The 21,864-nt window shown below is 37.2% G+C and overlaps 1 protein-coding gene across 13 annotated transcripts in view; it reads left to right on the top strand.

The window, feature by feature from the left end:
* ATRX (ATRX chromatin remodeler) overlaps positions 1-21,864 on the top strand; it is a 203,040-nt gene that overhangs the window by 110,593 nt on the left and 70,583 nt on the right. For all 13 annotated transcript variants that reach the window (XR_011971248.1, XM_072626950.1, XM_072626952.1 and 10 more), the window contains 3 exons: positions 15,540-15,677; positions 17,116-17,291; positions 19,804-19,921. Coding sequence is in view for 12 of the 13 variants with exons in the window: in XM_072626950.1 (XP_072483051.1) it covers positions 15,540-15,677; positions 17,116-17,291; positions 19,804-19,921 (432 nt within the window). In the remaining variant the exon portion in view is untranslated. The remainder of the gene's footprint in view (positions 1-15,539; positions 15,678-17,115; positions 17,292-19,803; positions 19,922-21,864) is intronic.

Raw genomic sequence — 21,864 nt, 5'->3', positions numbered from 1 at the left:
AAATCTGTGATCTGATGACCCAGCACTCCATTCTCAGATTAGGTTACACTTTACTTTCCTGTTCTCAGAAACCTTCAGTGACTCGCCCCTGCGATTAAGCAACATGACAAAGGCTGTATTCCTTTGCCAGGCACTCTTGAAAGGCCCTCTGTTTTTTCTCATACTTTCTTGCCTTTCCTGTGTACTTTTGACCTAGAAAGCTTTTCCACACCATCTGAACCTTATTGAAATCCAAATAGTACTGAGCACTCAGCTCAGTTAATGCCTCTTCTCTCCAAAACAGTTCTTGGTCCCCATGTGAAAAATGCTCTGAACTCCTTAAGTGTTTCTTTCATGTTACTCGTAGTTCACTGCATTCTTACACATATTATCCTTTTGTCTCCATGACTTATTTTCTATTCCTTAATAAGCTCCTTGAAGTACAGGAGCCATGTCTTATTTGCATTGCTTCCAGCAAACCTCTTTTTCCATGATTGTAAAGGGAAACATAGTCTTTAAAAGACTATGCAAAAGGAATATTTTTTGACCAATTCTGTGTCTTGCTTTGGGGCTTCAGAAAATATGGCACCAGGTAAACAGTTGAAGACTGCAATGAATCTGTGATATCAACTCATAATAGATACGATAGGCTTTTATTATATTCTCTGTTCCAACAATTGTGAAACTTTTTTGGTCTTAGAACTCTTTTATACTTTTAGAAATTATTGAAGGACTCCTCCTTCCCCTTCACCAGAAAAAAATAGTTTTTTATGTGGGTTTCATGTGCTGATATTCACTGTATTAGAAATTAAAATGTCTTAGTATTATTATGAAGTTAATTTTGACCTCTTGGCCTCCCCCACACATACACAACCCCTGAAAGGATTTCAAGGACCCCAGTTTGAGAACTACTACTTTCAGTACTTTCATTGACTGTGATGACATGATCTGTTCTAGAGAATTTTCTGCAAAACCCTGCATGTTTCTTTCTCATCTGCTTTTGCTAGACATGTAGATGTGTAGACCATTCTGATAAAATTTCTTTTGAGCTAAGAAAGTAGGCATCTGGGTCAAATAGGTACTAATGTCTCCTTAGTTGCCTTATTGTTGATGATATTACATTCTAGATCATCTCTTCCCCTCCATTCTTCTAGTTCCTCTCCTTTATGGTTTATTTTGAAGTCATCACTTTTCAATGCTTATGAAGTTGCTTTTGTGTGCCTTGCTGTTCAAGTGTCATTTGCACTCCTTCTTATGATGCACAGGGCCTTGGTGGGTGATATTTCCATCAAGGATAAGACAAGCTCATCATAGAAACCTTGGTGGATCTATTTGGTTTTGCGTCTATTGTCCCTTTATTTATTTATTTATTTATTTATGTATTCATTCATTCATTCATTTATTTATTTATTTTGCACCTATTCTTCCTTCCATTTTCATCTTCAAATGAAACTGGCCTGATCTAGCTCACGTACTTCACCCTGTAAGCTTTTTGCATAATTCATTTTACTCTCTACTACTTTTTGTTATTTTCTAAGGCTATACCATTCATCGTCCTTCATAGTGTTCTGCAGAATAGTTGCTTCTCTGAACTGGTGTTGCTTTCAGCTTTCATTTCTTTCGACTTCAGCTAGGAAACCATGTGTTTAACTAGCTGTAGACTCTTCTGGTTTCCTTGGATCCTGGTGACAGCTTTCTCTCAGTTAATTGTCTCTAAGAAATGATGATAATGGGCCTCAATTTCTTCCATTTCCAATTTTTCAGAGTCCACAATCTGGCCTAATAGGTTAGTCTAGAGCTATTGTCATTACCGTTCTTATCTTAATCCTTCTCTTCCACTTGGATGTTGAATTGACATTTCTCCCTAACAGAATTGAAGGTATTGATAGGTGATTCAGAAATGATGTGAACAATTGTTTCCTCTCTGTTAGTTTCATTTTTTTTTGGTGATGTTTTATGCTTGTGGTATCCAGTGGCATTTGACCCTGTTAAGGAAATACTTGGGCTAAAACAAGTAAGAAGCTTTTCAGTTGCTTAAGCCTTTGGCCTCTTTGATTTCTTAATCCCAAATCAGAGAATCTTCTTTTTCAATGTATTCTTCACTGTCTTCTCATGCCTATTTTTGCTTTGAAGTCATTGTGCATTAAATTATATGTTGACTTAGTTTGGAGGACCATGGCAGAATCTTTATAGGGTTTGTCTTTTCATCCTCATCAATGTACTATTGCATTGTTAGATATTCAAGTGGTTCCGTTTTCTCAGTAGTTTGGATATTCCCTTCAGCCTTTGCCTTCAGAGAAACAATCAGTTGAACAATTATCACATGCATTTGTTTTGGTTGCATTATAGAACCAGCTTTCCCAAATTCTTCATTCTCCTCTGTAAAGACAATCTGAGTTGTCCTTCCATTTTGTTGCTATTCCTTTTTATCTTCTCTTTTCTTAGAAAATCAGTATTCATGCATTTTCATTCTTCGAGTGGTATATCAATTTTTGTTGTCCTTTTAAAAAATCTCTCTCATTTTGTATGCCAATATCTAAATTAGTAGTTATACTTGGTCTAACAACTGTGTGGTGTTTGACATCCTGATTCGCTTTTCCTTAATTTGACTTATGCAGAAGCAAAAGTAGAGTACTAGAGGACCAAGGTCCATTTTGTAGTTTTCTTTGTTTCCTGAATTGATGTCACCAAAGAATTCAGTACCTAGTGCCCAATTTGCAGTGGTGAGCCTCGTTCTTTGTACATGGGCAGGCTATGCTTCAGATAGGAGCCAAAAGTTCTTTCTGGGCCTCTTGCTCAGTTGACCCTGCCAGCATTTCCCCAGCCTAGCCTTAATTCATTTCAATGCCATGATGATGCCAGTCAGCAGTTAATACTTGTTGATTGAGAGGATAAAAGACTTGCCTAAAAAGAAAAAATCTGTTCAAGGGCTCCTCAGAAATAAAGCGGTTTGTTTGAATATTTGATTGGGAGGCGGAGCCAAGATGGGAGAGTAACAGTACACATTTTCTAGAGCACTACCCCTAAGCTCAGCCAAATATCTGTAAAAAATGTCTCTAAAGAAATTCTGGAACTGCAGAACCCACAGAATGATGGAGTGAAGCAAATCATCAGCCTAAGACAGCCTGGAAGTGTCTATAGTGCCATGCAGGGGTCAGAACGCAGTCCAGCATGGTCCATGCTCGCACAGACAGAACCTGAGCAGGCCTTGGGGAGACTAAATCTCTTGTCCTGTGGTAGTTTCCAGACTTCATGACTCTAAAACGCCAAAGACAAATTGGAAGGTCAGTGGGAAAAGCTTGTGGGACCAGTGCAGGAGAATGGAGTGGTCTGGTCCCAGCCCCAGGGCAGTGGAGGAGGAAGGGCACAAAGAAACCTGCAGTAGTCACAGCAGCAGGGGCAATTGCATCCACTGTTTCTGGAGCTCTAGGGCCACAGATTGTGGGGAGATCTAGCAACTGACCATACATCCCCCACCCCCACTAGAAGCAGAGAACTACCTTGACAAAGAGCTCAAAAGTCAAGTAAATGGCTGGGGAAATGAGCAAAAACCAGAAAAAGAATTACTTTGGTGATAAGGAAGACCAAAGCATGCAAACAGAAGACAACAAAGTCAAAGCTCCTCCATCCAAAGGCTCCAAGAAAAATATGACTTGGTCTCGGGCTGTGGAAGAGCTCGAAAAGAATTTTGAAAATCAAGTAAGAGAAGTAGAGCAAAAACTGGGAAGAGAATGGAGAGTGATGCAAAAAAATTATGAAAAGTGAGTCAACTGCTTGCTAAAGGAGACCCAAAAAATGCTGAAGAAAATAACACTTTAAAAAATAGACTAACCCAAACGGCAAAAGAGGTCCAGAAAGCCAATGAGGAGAAGAATGCCCTAAAAAGCAGAATTGGCAGGATGGGAAAGGAGGCCCAAAAGCTCACTGAAGAAAATAATTCCTTAAAGGTTAGAATGGAGCAGATGGAAGCTAATGACTTTATAAAAAAATCAAGAAATTATAAAACAAAACCAAAGGAATGAGAAAACAGCAGACAATGTGAAAAAATATCTCTTTGGAAAAACAACTGACATGGAAAATATATCTAGGAGAGACAATTTAAAAATTATGGGACTTCTTGAAAGCCATGATCAAAAAAAAGAGCCTAGACATCATCTTTCATGAAATTATCAAGGAAAACTGCCCTAATAGTCTAGAATCAGAGGGTAAAATAAATATTGAAAGAATCCACTGATCTCCTCCTGAAAGAGATCCAAAAAGAAAAACTCCTAGGAATATTGTAGCAACATTTCAGAGCTCCCAGGTCAAAGAGAAAATATTGCAGGCAGCCAGAAAGAAACAATTTGAGTATTGTGGAAATAAAATCAGGATAACATAGGATCTGGCAGCTTCTACATTAAGGGATTAAAGGGTTTGGAATATGATATTCCAGAAGTCAGAGGAGCTAGGATTAAAACCAGGAATCACCTACCCATCAAAACTGAGTATAATACTTCAGGGGAAAAAAATGGTCATTCAATGAAATAGAGGACTTTTAAGCATTCTTAATGAAAAGACCAGAGTTGAAAAGAAAATTTTACTTTCAAACACAGGAATCAAGAGAAGCATGAAAAAGTAAACAAGAAAGTGAAATCATAAGGGACTTACTAAAGTTGAACTATTTACATTCCTACATGGAAAGCTAATATTTGTAACGCTTGAGACTTTTCTCAGTATTTGGGTAGTTGGAGTGGTTATATACATATATTTAGGGTGAGTTGAGGGCACAGGGTGAGTTGAATAAGAAGGTATATATCTAAAAAAGTAAAATTAAGGGTGAAAGAGGAATATATTGGGAGGAGAAAGGGAGAAATGGAATGGGGCAAATTATCTCTCATAAAAGAGGCACGAAAAAGCTTTTTCAATGGAGGGGAAAAGAGGGGAGGTGAGACAGAAAAAGTAAGCCTTACTCTCATTACATTTGGCTTAAGGAAGGAATAACATGCACACTCAATTTGACATGAAAGTAAGGGAGAAGGTGATAAGTGGAGTGTGAGGGGAATGATAGAAGGAAGGGCAAATGGGAGGAGGGAGTAATTAGAAGTAATCATTTCAGGGGAGGGACAAGGTCAAAAGAGAGAACAGAGTAAATGGGGGGCAGGATTAAATGGAGGGAAATATAGTTAGTCTTCCACAACATGAAGGTAATCAGAATGCATGGTGTCTTGGGGTGGGGAGAGGGGACAGATGGGAGAAAAATTTGGAACTCAAAATCTTGTAGAAATGAATGTTGAAAACTATAAATGAATAAAATGAAAAAGAAAAGATTTTTGTTTGGGTTTGGGATTTTTTTTTTTTTTAAGCATATGAAATGCAAACACTTCGCTCACCCCCCTTCAAATTACAGACAGGACACGTATTTATATAAAATAAAGATACTTGGAGACATATTAAATTTCATATAATGGGACAGGTTAGCATTACTGAGGAGGAAGAATTGAGAAAAGGAGAAAAAATAACTATTAGTGGAAGAGGACTGGAAATAGATCACATTAAATGGAAGCAAACTGCTCTAGTCAGATTTATGGCAGAGTACTATCATGGGAATTTCAAAACCTGGGTTCTCTTTTTGGCAACCTTGGGCAAATCACTATTTTTTACCTTAGTTCCTTTTCTCAAATGATGAGAGGCTAAGACTGAATGGTTAAAAGGTGCCTTCTATTTTCATGAGAAGTGGGCTGATGTAGTGCAAAGGTCCCTGGTTTTGGAGTTTAATGCCCCATGTTGTAGTATTGTCCTGTTGGTCATTAGCTTCATGACCTTAGAACAGTCACTTCATACCTCTTGGTATACAAATGATCTTCTTTAAAATTGGAATACTGTGTTCTCCTCTCAATCACTGAGTTGTTAAGAGGGAACTTTTTTTTTTTACTTTTTTAAAAAAATTTATTAATTTAACTTTTAACATTCATTTTCACAAAATTTTGGGTTCCAGATTTTCTCCCCATTTGTCCCCTCCCCCCACCCCAAAACACCGAGCATTCTGATTGCCCCTATCACCAATCTGCCCTCTCTTCTATCATCCCTCTCTGCCCTTGTCCCCTTCTCTTTTGTCCTGTAGGGCCAAATAACTTTCTATACCCCTTTACCTGTATTTCTTATTTCCTAGTAGCAAGAACAGTACTCGACAGTTGTTCCTAAAACTTTGAGTTCCAACTTCTCTTCCTCCCTCCCTCCCCACCCCTTCCCTTTGGAAGGCAAGCAATTCAATATAGGCCATATCTGTGTAGTTTTGCAAATGACTTCCATAATAGTCGTGTTGTATAAGACTAATTATATTTCCCTCCATCCTATCCTGCCCCCCATTGCTTCTATTCTCTCTTTGGATCCTGTCCCTCCCCATGAGTGTTGACCTCAAATTGCTCCCTCCTCCCAATGCCCTCCCTTCCATCCTCCCCCCCACCCTGCTTATCCCCTTCTCCCCCACTTTCCTGTATTGTAAGATAGGTTTTCATACCAAAATGAGCGTGCATTTTATTCCTTCCTTTAGTGGAATGTGATGAGAGTAAACTTCATGTTTTTCTCTCACCTGCCCTAAGAGGGAACTTTTGCAATGATGAAGATTCTGTTTTTGAAAAAGGAGAGTGGTTTCCTTGAAAATAAAGTTCCTAGGAGGAGCCAAGATGGTGGAGTAGAAAGACACACATATGCTAGCTCCGAACCCACAGCCCATAAAATATCTGTAAAGAAGAACTCCCAACAAATTTTGGAGCAGTAGAAGCCACAGAACAATGGAGTGGAGGAGATTTCTGTTCCAGAGAGCCCTGAAAATAAAGTTCCTAATCCCAATATTTTGTAATTCATAGATTTAGTGTTAATAGGTTTAGTTTTTACATGGTGCATTTTCATTTTTAAGATGCTAAATTTTGTTTCAGTGAGTGTTAATATGTCATAATTCATAATGATGTCAGACCCCAGTTATTGAGTATTCAAGCATTTCATCATGTCCCAATGATAATAGGCCAATTACAAGTGACTTGATGATTTTCAATGGTGTAGATACGTTCAGGGTTTATTCTTGATTAAGAATGAGTAGGCTGAACTTTAACAAGTAACAGGTGGTTATTGGGTTATAGATGTTGGTTTCTGGTTCTAACTAGCACTTGGTCAACTGTTACCTATAGAGGCCATTTTAATTTTTTAAGTGGCAAGAGTAGAATTTAAGTCATATTTAAGATGTGTTCTTGTGAACTCTGTTTTCCTGGTATAGAACTTTACTTTTTATCTGATCAACTTCTTAATGAATACATTTATAAAGTTGTGAATTTTATATATACATATAATACATTTATATATACATTTATATATATACATATAATACATTTATAAAGTTGTGAATCCCTATAAAATGCTGATTTGTGATGATGATAGTTGGAGCACAATCTTGCTGATTGTGCTCTGAAGAAGTTTAGGATTTAAGGGGTTTGGAGGGGCAGGGGGGTGTTAGAAGTGAGAAAAGACATGCATATAACTGAACAGAAAGGACATCCTTGTCTAAAAGCTGTCTAGTTCCAAGTGCTGGTTATTTCCCAGTAGCTAATCATGTCATCCTGTTTTATTAATGTAGTACCAGCACAGAACTGATATTTATACAGAATTTATATATGACCTATTTATTTTTGAGAAGTTCTTGAGTATGACAGTATGTTTGAAGGATAATTTGAGGGCTGAAAATACATCCCCAAGTCAATGTCGAAAGTTCTTTGAGGGCAGCTTTATGTGCTCTTAGACTTTTAGCGCCTTCCCTTCTCTGGCTTTCAGATCTCCAAGTCTAACCCTTTCTCTTACAAATGAGGAAACCAAGCCACAGACAAACAAAACATCTTTCCCAATGAAGGTCAACCTGCTTTGCTGGGTCTCTTAACCTGGGATCTAGAGGACTCCTCTTCCCCCACCAAGGCTCTGTGTGAACTTGGAGAAGAAAAAACTCAGACCTCTATCTTCTCTCTCCTCTAACTGAATTTCAGCATTTACTTCAGTGATTTCAAAAACCTATTCTGAGAAGTGGTCCCTAGGCTTCACTAGATGCCCACGCTGGTCCTGGACACAAAAAAGGTGAAGAAATCTGGTACTAGACTGTTCATGTGGTTCTTCAAAAAAAATCACTGTCATGTGGTTACTGGCTTAGTGGGGATTTTCTCAGATAAGAACTCACTAACTTTTATTGGCCAAAAGTTTCATAGCTGGTGGACAGATTTCAGTAATACAGTATTATATTCTGGCGGAATTTTTCATATTGCAATAGTTGCTGTCAATTTATTTTAAATGAATTGAGGGAATTAAAAATATTATAATTAAAATATATGTGAGGTTATGAGGAAAAGCACAGGCATTAATCTAAATTTTGTAGATTAAAAAAAAGATAACATTAAATCCTCAGTTCTGGTGGTGGTTTTCATCATTTCATACTATATAAATGAAAAAGCTTTAAATAATGTTGTGTTGCATAATGTTGCGAACTTTAATTACATAGAACAATTCTCCTGGCTGTGTCATTGTAGGATACAGATATACTGGGATTATTAAAAGTTACTGTCTCTCATAAACACTGGTATGTACTCAGTGAACTTCTAAACGGTTTTTTTTTTTAATTTAAACCACTTAACATTAACCATGTATTTATAATCTGCCTCTTGCTTTTGGTTATTTTTCCAGAGTATAAAATCTTAGCTTGCAGCTGTAGTAATAGGTGCTTGTTAGTTTCTCCATTTTAAATTGTCAATGAAATGGCCTCATCCTGTTCACTTTATGTCCTCGTTGTTACTGTTGTTGCTTTTTGCTAATGGCATCTCTCGGTTAGGGATGCTCACCTCTTGGGGACATTGCCTTTATACTGCTTTGTACACCATACTACCTTAGGTGCTAGAAGAATTTGATAAACTGGAAGTGACTGCTATTTCTCCTCCCTCCTTACTCAAGGAATGGCTCCTTGATAACTTTCATTTGTCTTGCCATTGGTGGAAGTTAGAAGAACCTAGAGAGTAATCCTATAAATCCTCAGATACTGAGATAATATAGTTCTCTGTAGAGGAGGGTAGACATTGAGGATGGCTCTGTCCCAAGTGATAAGAGAAAAGCTGGAGAGATGAGCAGAAAGAAAGCAGGAGGTAAAACAGAAATGTTCTCAACAGAAAGTGAGGAAAAGACAGATTCAAACAGTAAAGAAGGGTATTGACTCTTCTTTCAGAAAAGACAACCCAGTATTTGAAAAGGAGTATATTACAGAAAGATTAGTATACCTCTGTTGGTCAGCTCAACAGTGTCAGAATGAAGGATCAATTTTGCTGATAATTATTCATATAACTCACCATTGAGTTGTTCCTGGTCCCCTAAAGTTCATGTTGTATAGAATAAAAGTGCTGTTTAATTCTGTAACTTATGAATTACACTTTTAATTTTCTGGCACATTCTTAGGAATAAAGTAGTAGGAATCTAGCAGTGAAATAGAATGACTTTATACATTTAAGGGGAATAAAAAGCATTGTGTTTCCTCATTATGGAAGAGACTTCTGCAGAATCTTGTTGGTGATTTTTTTTCCTAAAATCAAGATAGTTCAGTTCAACATACATCACATTCATAATAGGCATAATGCCACAAAACCAGAACAGTACTATACAGTCCATGTGTAAAGGATAGAAAAAGTAACTTCAGAAAGGGAGATACCAGTAAAGACAAGGCTGGGAGTAGGGGGGGCAGGAGAGACTTGGCTGAGAGCATGGCAACTTGGTCAACATTGATATAGTCTGTGTGGAGGGGCATTCTGGGCATGGGGAACAGCTTATTTAATAGGCTCATAGTTAATGTAAGAACAAATATTTCAGTAAGAATTTGATTTTGGAAAAGGATAAAAGGCCCAGAGGTGATGTTAAAAGAAAAGAGCAACAAACATGTATGTGCGTGCATGTGTGTGTGTGTTTTTAAGAAAAAGTCAAAGGCAGATGAGATGTTGAGTTTAGGGGACAGCAAGTAGGTCAAGTTTGACTAGAATATAGAGTGTGTTAAGGAGACTAATACAAAAGAAATCTAGACAGGAAAGTGAGAAGTGGGTAGATGGCTTTAAAGGCCAGGCTGAAACATTTGTGTTTTATCCAAGAGGTAATAGACATCCATTGAAAATTTTTTAATAGGGGAGTGATGAGGTGAAACTTGTATCCTAAGAATGTTAATTTGGCAGCTCTGTGGAGTAGACAGAGAGGAGGAAAACTAGAAGCAAAGAGCCTGTTAAAATAGTCCAGACAAGAAGCAGTGAAAGCTTGGATCAGGATGGCAGTGCTATGAATGGAAATATGGGGCCAAGTGCAATAACATGGTGTCAGCCACTGAATGGATTTGGAAAATGTGGAAGAGGGAAGAATTGAGGATGGCTGCTAGCTTGCAAACCTGGGTTTTTGAAGGGAAGTGGTACCCTAGACTGAAATAGGAAAGTTAGAAGCTTGGGCTAGTTTAGGAGAAAGAACAGTGGGTTCTGTTTTTCGGCTTTAGCTTGAGATCACTATAACAGCAAGTCTGGAGCTCTGAAGAAAGTTATGGGATTACCAGTATACTGGGGAGGCAGCTAGGCAGCAGCGGATAAAGTGCCAGGCTTTAAGTCAGGAGGACTCCTCTTCCTGAGTTCAAATCTAGCCTCAGGCACTTACTAGCTATGTGACCTGAACAAGTCACTTCACCCTGTTTGCCTCTGTTTCCTCATCTGTAAAACGAACTGGAGAAGGAAATGGTAAATCCCTCCAGTATCTTTGCCAAGAAAACCCCAGATGGGGTCACAAAGAATCAGACACAACTGAAATGACTAAACAAGCGTCTTTGGGAGTCATCTGCATTAAACCTTTGGAAACTGATGAGATTGCCAAGATAATAAGTATAGAAAGTCCAGGCCAGAACACTGGGTACACCCTTACTTCAGAAGTGATCTAGTGAAGGAGTCTAAGGAATGCTTAGATAGGTAGGAGGAGAGCCAAGAGAGAGGAAAATCACAAAAATATGAGGAAGGAAAAAATATCTAAAAGAGAAGGTTCTCTGTCATTGTTGAAAACTACGGAGAGGGCAAGATAGGTGACTCAGAAAAGGCTATTGGTATTATTTTATTTTTTTTTATTTTATGTTAGGGAGGCAGTTGAGGTAAAGTAACTTGCCCAGGATCACACAGCTATAAGTTTCTGAGTCCAGATTTGAACTCAGGTCTTCCTGACTTCAAGGCTAATGTAAGGCTATTGGTTTTAGCAGGTAATATTGGTTAGCCTGGAAATAATGGTTTGTAGTTAGGGTAGAGGTCAGATTATAAGGGCTTCCAAAGTGAGTGAGAGGTGAAGCAGTAGAAGCAAAGGGCCTCCCCTTCTTCCCCTTTTTAAGAAATTTGGCTTTAAGAGATGAGCTATAGGATGATGATTTGAGGGGATGGCAGCATTAAGGATGGCAAGACCAGACCTGTTTTAGTTAACAGGGCTCACTGGATACAAAGAACTTGTAAGATGTACAATTGCCCAGGCTAGTCCCTTGGATTTGATGGTCGAGGGCACAAAAATACATAAAGGTATGATTTCATAGGGGTTTGTGGTGTACAATATGAGGGAAGATGCTCATGTCGGATGACTTCTATCTTCTTGATTTTGTAGGAGGTAAAACCTCTGATGACAGGGAGAAAGAGGGGGGAGACAGTTGTACAGATAGTTTGAGGAAGGAAGTAAAGATCTGCTTATTCATCTGTAATCATATATCACCATTAAATCCCCCCAGATTTTTATAGCGTTGAATTGTGACTGTCCGTTTATACTATTGTTTATTTTCAGGTCAGTGCCCTTCCTAGGTTGCCTTTACCTAGCATTTGGGAGAATGACTTTGTTATGCCTTTTTCCCTCTGTTATGTAACGTTCCTGCCCCCATTGTATGAGAAGTAGCTCTGGAATAGTTTTCAACTTATTAGAAAGGATCAGTTAGTTTTCAAAGTTTCCACATCAGACTCCCTTTTTCTTCTTTCCTATCCTATGATGTATCCAGATTGTCAACATATGTTTTTAATTTATATGTACCTCTATGGCAAAGGAATACTAAATTTCATGCTTCTGTACTTAGAGGATCTTGATTTCATTGTGAAAGAGGTACTTCTTAAACTAATGTGATTCTTAACCCCTTGAGGGCTTAGGAAGCTGGCCATCATCTTATAGCCACCCTTCTCTATTGATAAACCTAACTGGGCTGATCCTCACATGATACACCTATGGTTTATACAGAGTCATCTCAGGAAAAAAATTAGCTATAATTTTATTGTAATGCAGTTTGGGAAACTTTGAAACCATTCAAATTATGTATTGATGCAGATTAATCTCAGTAGTATGTAATACATGAAGGAAAATAAAATCTTCATATTTATGTGCATATGTATGTAGAAATACATATACACATGTATGTGCGTCCCATTTAAATGACCACCTTCAGTTTTCAAATTTTTGCCTATTAAAGCAAACCAAGTACTGGAGCTGGAGAAACCTGAGTTCAGATTGTGTGTTTGTCATTTATTTCCTATGTGACCTTGAATACAGTCACTTACCTTTACTAAGCCATTTCTTCTTTCTGAAATCGAGAAGATTGGAGTCTATGAGCTCTTAGGTTCCTTTTTAGTTCTAAATCCTTTGATCTTAAGTCATCTCTTTGGGTCATAGGAATGTTCTGGGATGCCATAACTATCTGATTTCTTACTTTCTACCAATAGGTGGCAACATAACTCATCTAAAAGTTGGCTTTTTAATGTAATCACAGTTTCCAACAAAATTAATGAACTTATATTGAACAGTAGATTTTATTTAAATCGTTATTCTCATGATTAGATATACTTGATTATATCTTCCTTACAACTCTCAGAAAAATGAAGGCTTGATTTTTAAAAGATAAAACAGTGATTTCTTTTTATATTCATATTAATTTTGCAGCTACATTAGAAGATTGAATGATGATTTGATTACTTTATTTGCCAAAGAAAATAGAAAGAGGGATGTTAGATGTTATTGTAAGTTGAATTTCTTCCAATTCAGCAGCTTTTATTATGAATGTTCAGAGGGTGTTTTTTCCAAGCTACAGAGTAAGCAGAAATGTGGATATTGAGATACTTGGTATTTTAAAAAAACACAACAAGCAAATCCCCAAAATATAATTATACTTTAAAAAGTAGACATAATTAATTGAAGGAGCTTAATAGGTATTTTTGAATTTTTCAATCTCTTGTTACTTTAAATTTGGGGGATTTAAAAATCCAAGTAAATAAGTTGCTACAGCCTTGACCACCTGTTGTCAACTAGAAAGCATTTATTAGACACTTGCCTTATGCTAGTTTGATGGTAAGATTTTCTTTATGAAATATGTTTGCATAAGCAAATGTATTTCTTGATTGGTTTACTTCTACCCCTGGGAATCATTGGTATTGGAAAGAAGGTATTAGGATAGCTAGGTGGCACAGTAGTTAGAGTACTGCTCCTGAAGTAAGTAGGACCTGCATTCAAATGCAGCCTCATGCACTAGCTAGCTGTGTGATCCTGCGTAAGTCACTTAACCTCAGTTGCCCCCACCCCCATAAAAAGAGGATATTAATGAATGACACAGTTTTGTATAATGAGCAGGGAGTAAACCCTGGGGTTGAGTCCTGCCTCTGACCCATTTACTAACCCTGGGCAGGCCATAAGTTTTTCATTTTTAAAGAATAATTTATCTTTACAAATTGAATGTAAATTTTTAAAAATTCTAGCTTTCTTTTTTACCACTCTGGTGTCTGCTTATATTCCTCAGCCCTTTTACTTTTCTTTAATGATACCAGTTTTTGTTACAAATATTTCAGCTTGGTTGTTGTCCTTCATTCTTGAAGAGGACCAAAATGACATCACTATGATAAAGTGAAGTTTTAATGTGTACAACTGTGGCTGATCAGACCAATACAAGTTCAGAATGCTCTACCACAGGTTGGGCACAGATAGTCTATTTGGGGTGGATACTCCAAATTTGCACATCCTACATTTCCTTTGTGCCATTTCAATTCTGCTTTGCTCGTAGAGCACAGCACGCCATGCTGAGTGGTCCTGTGCCAGCGTCTCCCATGTCGCACAATCAATTCCAAAGTTCTTTTTTTTTTTTTAAATTGAATTATTTTATTTCTTTTCAGTGTTCAACAGTCACTTCCACGTATTTTAGATTTTTTTTCCACTCCCTCTTCCCTTATTCCTCACTCCCTCCCTGAGATGGCATACGATCTTATATGAGTTCTACATGTACATTCCTATTAAATGCATGTTGAATAGAAGAATTAAGATGAATGGGAGAAAGCATAAAACAAAGAAAACACAACATAATACAAAAGAAAATGGTCTGTTTCTATCTGCAATCCAATTCTATAGCTCTTTCCCTATATGTGAAGGGCATTTTGCCTTAAGAAAATTTTTTTAAGTCTATGCATTTCAATGAAGTACTAAATCTACCAGAAGAATTCCTCACACACTATGGTTATTGTTGTGTACAAAGTTCTCTTCTTCCTTCTGCTCCTTTCACTCAGCATCAGTTCATATATGCTGTGGTAATCAGGCCAGGGTTGGGTAAGCAGACAATTTTTAGGGCACTTTTTCTAGCCTTCTTCCTCACACCAGGAGGTGAGCAACGCAATCCTTCAAAGGCTGCTCAGACACCCAGGGGGCTGCCAAGGCCCAAAGCTGCTTCTAGTGAGAAACGACCCTATGACCTGGGCCTCCTGTGTGCAGGGTTGTTACTACAACTCCCAGTGTATCCGCACCTGCTACTTCATCACTTGCCTGTCGCCATAGGACTGTGAGGTATAATAGTAAAGTGGTATGGGTGATGTCTTTTGATTCGTTAGTAAATTGAAATCAAGTGAGGCAGAGTTGCACAAAGTCGTCAGCCTCACTCTCTCCTCCAGAGTCATGATAATGCAGTCACAGGACAGAATCAAGATGACTGGTGATGGCTCAGAATGCAGCGGATGACCTTGGTGTCTAACCAAGCTCTAAGCGCTCCACAGCTGCCTTCATGGCCATTGGAACAATTCTTATCTGACCATTCCACCAGGGGAAGTCTTCACATGCTTGGGGCAGATACCCCCCCAACTCACTAATGGGTTTGAGACTCCTTGGTTACCCTCAATCTGGTTTGACCCATCTGCAGAAACAGTTTAGCAGAGTGTGTCTACTGCGCATATTGCAACTTCTTGGAGCCACAGGTTAGAATTGGGTGGAACAGGTGGATGCCAAAGGTGGAAAGCAGCCCTGAAATGGGCTCAGCAGTCATCACACCAAAGGTACTGGTCCTCCCTAAACACATCCTACATCCCAAATATTTCAGTATAATTCCACTGAAATGCACATCCTCCACTTTATAAGTTATCATAAAAATTGAGAGGTGTATTTATGTTTTATCCCTGACACCAGCATTGTAAAAGGATTTTTTTTTTATGACTTACATTTTTCCAGCATCATAGGGTATGTGTCTTGTTTATTAACTAAATGATGGTCATTGACACATTTTCTCTTAGGTCCAGACTTTGTTGTTTGTGATGAAGGCCACATATTGAAAAATGAAGCTTCTGCTGTTTCAAAAGCCATGAATTCTATACGTTCAAGAAGGAGGATTATTTTAACAGGAACACCGTTACAGAACAACCTAATAGAGTGTAAGAAAATCTTTCTTCTATACTTAGATGACTTGGAAGATGAACATGGCCTTGGCCCATTTTTATTTTTCTTGTCTGTCAACCTCCTGACAGCTATAATTCTCCTTTCTTCCTTTCTTTTCTTTTTCTACTTAGATTATACTACGCTTTTTTCATTGGTTCATCTCATTTTGACATGAAAGAGTACCTCAATTCCCTACGCGAATGATTGTGAATTTAGTAATGTTGGAAATGGCGTCTTTTAAAAAAGAAATGTGAAATTTAATGTAATTGACAAAATGTTTATTTGTAAGCTTGAGCTCTTCTAGTATCTACTTTAACCTGATTTAATCGCCTGAAAAACTACACTAATGTTCCTCAGTTGTGTGTCTGCATGCATATATACATGAGCTACTGCTTAAATCCCCATGTAATTTAGGAATATCACGAGGTTTTAGGAGGATAAATCGCCTTAGCTTCTACTATCTATGTGTATGTGGCTCTCTCTCTACATCCATCTGTGTCCATAGATAGCAGAGGAGAAACTGATGGTCCTCCACAAATTACCTTGTGCCATTAAACCTTAAAAGAGTATGCCCAAACTGTATATAGGTACTGGACTGGAGCCATCAACCTAGAAGATGGTCACGTCGCCTGTGAAGCTGGAGCTGGTGAGGTCAGGATTGGGAGAGAGGTGGTGATTTAATTCGGGTCATGGGCTTTATTGAGACATATTGTTCCCCCACTTTTACCTGCTGAAGGTAATGGTAGCGAAGAGGGAACAAGAAATCCTCCTTAGGGGTAACAGTAAGAGAACAGTCCTGGGCTGTTGGGCCATAGCCCCTCTGTTGACACAGCATTATTTCAATCTTTTCTCCCTTGGGAATAACTTCTTCTTGTTTTCATCCCTGTTTTAATTGTATCATCTTAACTTCATATTTTATTCTGCTATTGGTCATTGTTTAAGTTTTTAACTTATCTCTTTATCCATTTTGTTTTCTCATTTTATAGTCAATTAACATAAATGTATATCATAGTATATTATCAGATTTCATTTATTTGATTAAAGATCTGTGCTTTCAGTAAAAGTTGCCCCACTGTTTATGAACACCTTGGAATTATAGATGCCTGTCATCACACCACATATCTGAGTTGTAAGAATAATGATTTTGGGTGAAGTCCCTTGTTACTAGCTGTATTACTGTGACTTGTGACTAGTATTAATAGTGGCTATTTTTGTCACAAGATTCCTCTGGCTGCCTATGTTATATTAGATTTGTAGCAAATGTTTGTTCTCATTTTATTTTCTGTTCTTTTCTGGCATAATAAGCCTAAAGTCTCCTTATTGTGGTGTTAGCATTTGAAATAAACACTTTGTTAGATAATTGTTTCCGGGAACTTTTAACCCTTTGAGGGACAGATTTTGTTAATAAATAAAACTACTATTTTTTTCTCTTAGATCATTGCATGGTTAACTTTATCAAGGAGAATTTGCTTGGGTCCATTAAAGAATTCAGGAATCGATTCATAAATCCAATCCAGAATGGTCAGTGTGCAGACTCTACCATGGTGGATGTCAGAGTGATGAAAAAGCGGGCCCACATTCTCTATGAGATGTTAGCAGGATGTGTGCAGGTACAAATTTGTTTCACAAAAGTAAAAAAGAATGGTTATATTGAAATATTTTAACAATCCAGAAATATGAATGAAGTCCATATACCTTGAAATATGGCATAATTGATACCTTTCTCCCCTCGTTGTACTACGTAACTTATATTTATATTTGTTTTACCCCATCTTTTCAAACTTTTATGACACTTGAATTCTTAATTTTTTTAGATGTCTTTTTTGGAAGGGGGATGGTCAGGGTTGCACAGTACTGACCTAGGGATTCACTAGTGTGGGGAATTCTTGGTGTTGAAACTACCTATAACTATGCAAAGTAGCAACTCGACTGTAACCTAGAGTCCTAGAAGGTTGTTGTGTGGGGGCCCTGTTGGGTTAAGTTTATTGCTCAGGATCACAGAACCAGGATGTGTCAAGAGGTAGGACTAAAATTCTGAGCTTCCCAACTCCAAGGTTAATATTTTGTGCACAATGCCAAACTGTCTCTCTTTTGTCCTTTTGAGTTAAATTATTTGTTAATATTAATTTTCTTAAATCTATATTTAAAAAAGATCTGATACTCTGTACTTAAATGTTCCATTTGAACACATTTATGGCATTTAGAAAATATGATTAGAATCTTTTTCCTTTAGGAATTATAAATTAGGTAACAGTTGCTGTATGAAACATTTAATTAGTCAGCAAGCATTTATTAAGCTCTTACTTTGTGCTAAATATTACAGATATAAAGAAAGGAAAAAAATAGTCCCCTCCTTCAAGGAGCTTGTGTTTTATTGGGGAAGACAGTATTTACGTACAAATTATATACAAAGTAGATGAAAGGTAATATACTAGCAACTGTTGGGAACAGGCCTGCAGGAAATGGAGTCTGAATCAACTTAAGAGGTGGAGCTGAGTATGAAGTGCATTTGTTTTCATTTTGCCTGTGTATAGGAGGCACTCTAGCAGTGTAAATAGATGGCTGACTTCAGCATCAGGAAGGCCTGGCCTCAGGTCCTGCTTCTGACCCATTCTGGTGCTCTTACTTAACCTCCTAAGCTTTCCCAGCATCTAAGTTTCAGAACTGCATTGGTCGAAGGAATTTCCTCACCAAAAGGTCCCTATACCAGTGAAACCAAATAGAGAGAGAGAAAGAGAAGGAAAAAGAATGATTGTATAAGCTGGAATTTAATTGGTGAATACCTGATGTTGTGTTGATTAAATAAACTTCTATATGTTTTTAAGATTTAGAGGAAGAAATGGTTAGGAATATAGTCAGATTTACAGAATAGAGTATAGTGTGAGAGAGATTACAGCTTTTTTATAGTTGGGAAATTGCCTACTGTTGTTAATCCTCTGATTCTGTAAAATCTCACTAATTTGGAATTATTGGAAATACTCATCTGAGTTCGACGTGGTTGAAGATGTACCTAATAACAACAACAGCAAATTTTATCATTTTTGAAGTCCTAACTTAGAGTCTTCCAGTGTTGCCAAGGAGGGATTTGCTTTTCTCATGTAACAGAGCTTCTAGTTCCTCTCTATTCCAGGAACAGTTTCTCATCTCAACTTCCCCCCACCTCTCCCCCCAAAAAATATATATACATATACATATGTATGTATTTATGTATATATTCCTACATAGTACAGGAGCAGCTTGTTAACTGAACTTAATTCCATTATATCACTTTATGTCTGCCCCTCATGATAATGTTGACCATAGCTGAAGTGCTATTTCCTTTACAAAAGAATTTTATGTAATTTGTATGTATTTGTTTGCTAACAGTTTTAAGTTGCCTTCTGAGTGCTGTAAAACAGTCTCCTTTGTTATGTAGAATAAACATATCTCTTTGAATCTTACCTATTTCTTTACATTTTTTTAATCCTTTTTGGTCAAGGCAAACCTAATTTTTAATCAGTTGAAGTTAAATTGTGTTTACCTTAAATGAAAAGAATTCACCAAATATTAAGCCTGGTGTGCCAGGTACTGTGTTGTGTCTGTGAGAAGGGAGAATTAAAGTCAAAAACCAAGCAGTGACTGCCCTTAGGAGTTTACTTGGAAGATAAAGAATTGTTTTCCATTCGTTTGGCTACCTTGTTTGTATGTGGAGACCATTGTAAACAGTCCTACTACTGTATCAGCTCATTATTTATGTACCTCAGTTGTAAGTAAGGGTTAAAACTGTTGTTGGATAGTCACTAAGGAAAAACCTGCCAGACCCGAGTGGACCTTTGTGCAATCGAGTTATTCCTTTGCTGTTTCTTTCCAGGGTGCTCTTGAATGAGACTTCCATAACATAAGCTTTTCATTTTATAGCAGAAATGGAGGTAGTTAAACTGTGCACTGAGCATCATCATAGACAAGATGCCAAAAGATCTTCAGGACAATGGTGGGGCTGGGGGAACAGAGGCAGTCACTGACTCAAGTTTTCCTCAATGTTTTGCAGTTTTATCTTCAGACTTCTTGCTGCAAGATCAGCTCATCACTACTAGTGACTTACTTTTATTGACTCATTTCTTTATTGACTTTTTCTTATTTCAGAGAAAAGATTATACAGCCCTAACAAAGTTCCTGCCACCAAAGCATGAATATGTTTTAGCCGTAAGAATGACACCTATTCAATGTAAACTTTATCAGTACTACCTGGATCACTTAACAGGTAAATGAAAATTTTCGAGAAGTCAGAATGTTTCTGAAATTTCAAAATGCCTCTTTTTAATTTTCTATATTTTGCATGTGTACTTTATGTGTATATGTATGTTTATGCAAATTCATACACAGAGAAAGAAACATAAGCATCATAATAGAGTACAGATGTTTTTTCTTTGTAAAGTAGTGGTTTTTTCCCATCATTTCATCTTATTTTTTACAAAACCTAATATGAAGGGCTGAATTTCATTAAATTATACAAGGTAGCAGGTAATTTGCTAACAAATTGGCACTCAGTTTGCTAGCATTTGTGGTACATGAAAGATGAAAAGTAGCTTTCCTCACTTTCTGGCCTAGGCCCTTTCTCTGGGCACACTCCAAGTTAAGCAGGATGACATAATGGATTGAGACCTAGCCTTGATGTTCGGAAAACCCAGGCTCAAATTCAGCCTCTGACACAATCATATAACCTCTCGGTACTGCAAGACTAAATTGTAGAGCTGTGTTGGTAGGCATTTCATCTCCAGAAGTTCCTTGTACTGATGAAATTGCAGGTTTGGTTTCTACTGCCCCAATGCCGCATCCCCATTCCCTTCCCAAAAAAGTAAAGGTTAAAAATGAATATTTGGCAAGAAGCATGGAAGTTCAGAGTCAAAAAGGACTTCAGGGGCCATCTAGTCCCACCCAAAAATAAACAAAAATTTGTTCTACAACATCAGAAGTATTCATCAAGCCTTTCTTTGAACATCCCTATTGAGTTAGACTCTTCTGAACCAGCCCATTGCATCTATGGGGAGTTTTCCTTGTTAGAGGAGGCTTTCCTTTAATCAAACCTCAATTATAACTCCCTTTTTCTCCTGCTTTGCCCTGTGGGATGAAATAAAATAATGAATCCCTCTTCCATGTTATGATAGCCCTTCAAAAATTGGAAGACAGAGACCATCAATACCAATAGTTAGTATTAATTTTTCTATGCTAGAATATTTATTTCCAATTAATCATTGACTATTACCTAACATTGTTGTCTATTAGTAAGTTTTCAGTCTATTAAAACTCCCTAAATGTGCAATTTTTTTTTGATGAACTGCTTTTTGCCCACAATTTCCTGCTCTTGTGATTGTCAAGTTAATTTTTTTAAGCCAAATGCAACATTTTATAGTTATCCTTAATAAATTTCATCTTAGTTGATTTGTTCCAATATTTTAGCCAATTAAGACCTTTGTGATTCCTGTCAGAATCATTGATTAAAAATGTTAGTCACCTTGGTGCCAAACATAGGTACCTAGGACACTTACTCAGAAACTTCACTGGAATTTAATATTGTCTCAGTGATTATTTTTAGTGGGACTAAACATTTAGCCACTTGTGAATCCATGTAATTATACTATTACCTAACATACATATGTGTCTTTTATATAATAATAGCATGCCTTTTCTATAATAATATGGAATACTGTGCTGAAAATCTAAGTAAACTATGTACAGCATTATCTACTAGCTTAATAATAAGGTTAATTTGTATTTCATATTAAGAAGCTGTCCTCACAACACCTATCTACATTTCCTTCTACATCCTGGACTTAGATTCCTTCTTTGTAAAGCTCTAAAATCTTAATCTTCTGCACCTTTCTCTTCTTTATCCATTATTTTGGGGTAAACAGGGGTAGGACAGCAGAAAAAAAGAAATACACAAAAAGCTCTGAAAGGTATGTCATAGCAACAACCATAGATTTCTAATAATTTTCATAATAGAGTGTAATAAAGCCAATAACTTTGATGTTGTTTGTCTTTGAGAAAAGGCCCACTTTGGAAAAAATGTTTTGCTTTTTTGCTCCATTGGGAGAGCAGAGTTTTTATTGTTTTCTTTCCATAGAATACCCCAACCACTATAGTTTTATCTTGATTTTTATTTGTAAAATCAAGCAGAAGTTTTAGGTTTCAGAACTTTAGTCA

The sequence above is a fragment of the Notamacropus eugenii genome, chromosome X (assembly GCF_028372415.1).
Source record: "Notamacropus eugenii isolate mMacEug1 chromosome X, mMacEug1.pri_v2, whole genome shotgun sequence".
Lineage (NCBI taxonomy): Eukaryota > Metazoa > Chordata > Mammalia > Diprotodontia > Macropodidae > Notamacropus > Notamacropus eugenii.
The sequence above is the reverse complement of the archived record's forward strand: the minus strand, read 5'-3'. Positions and strand labels throughout refer to the sequence as shown.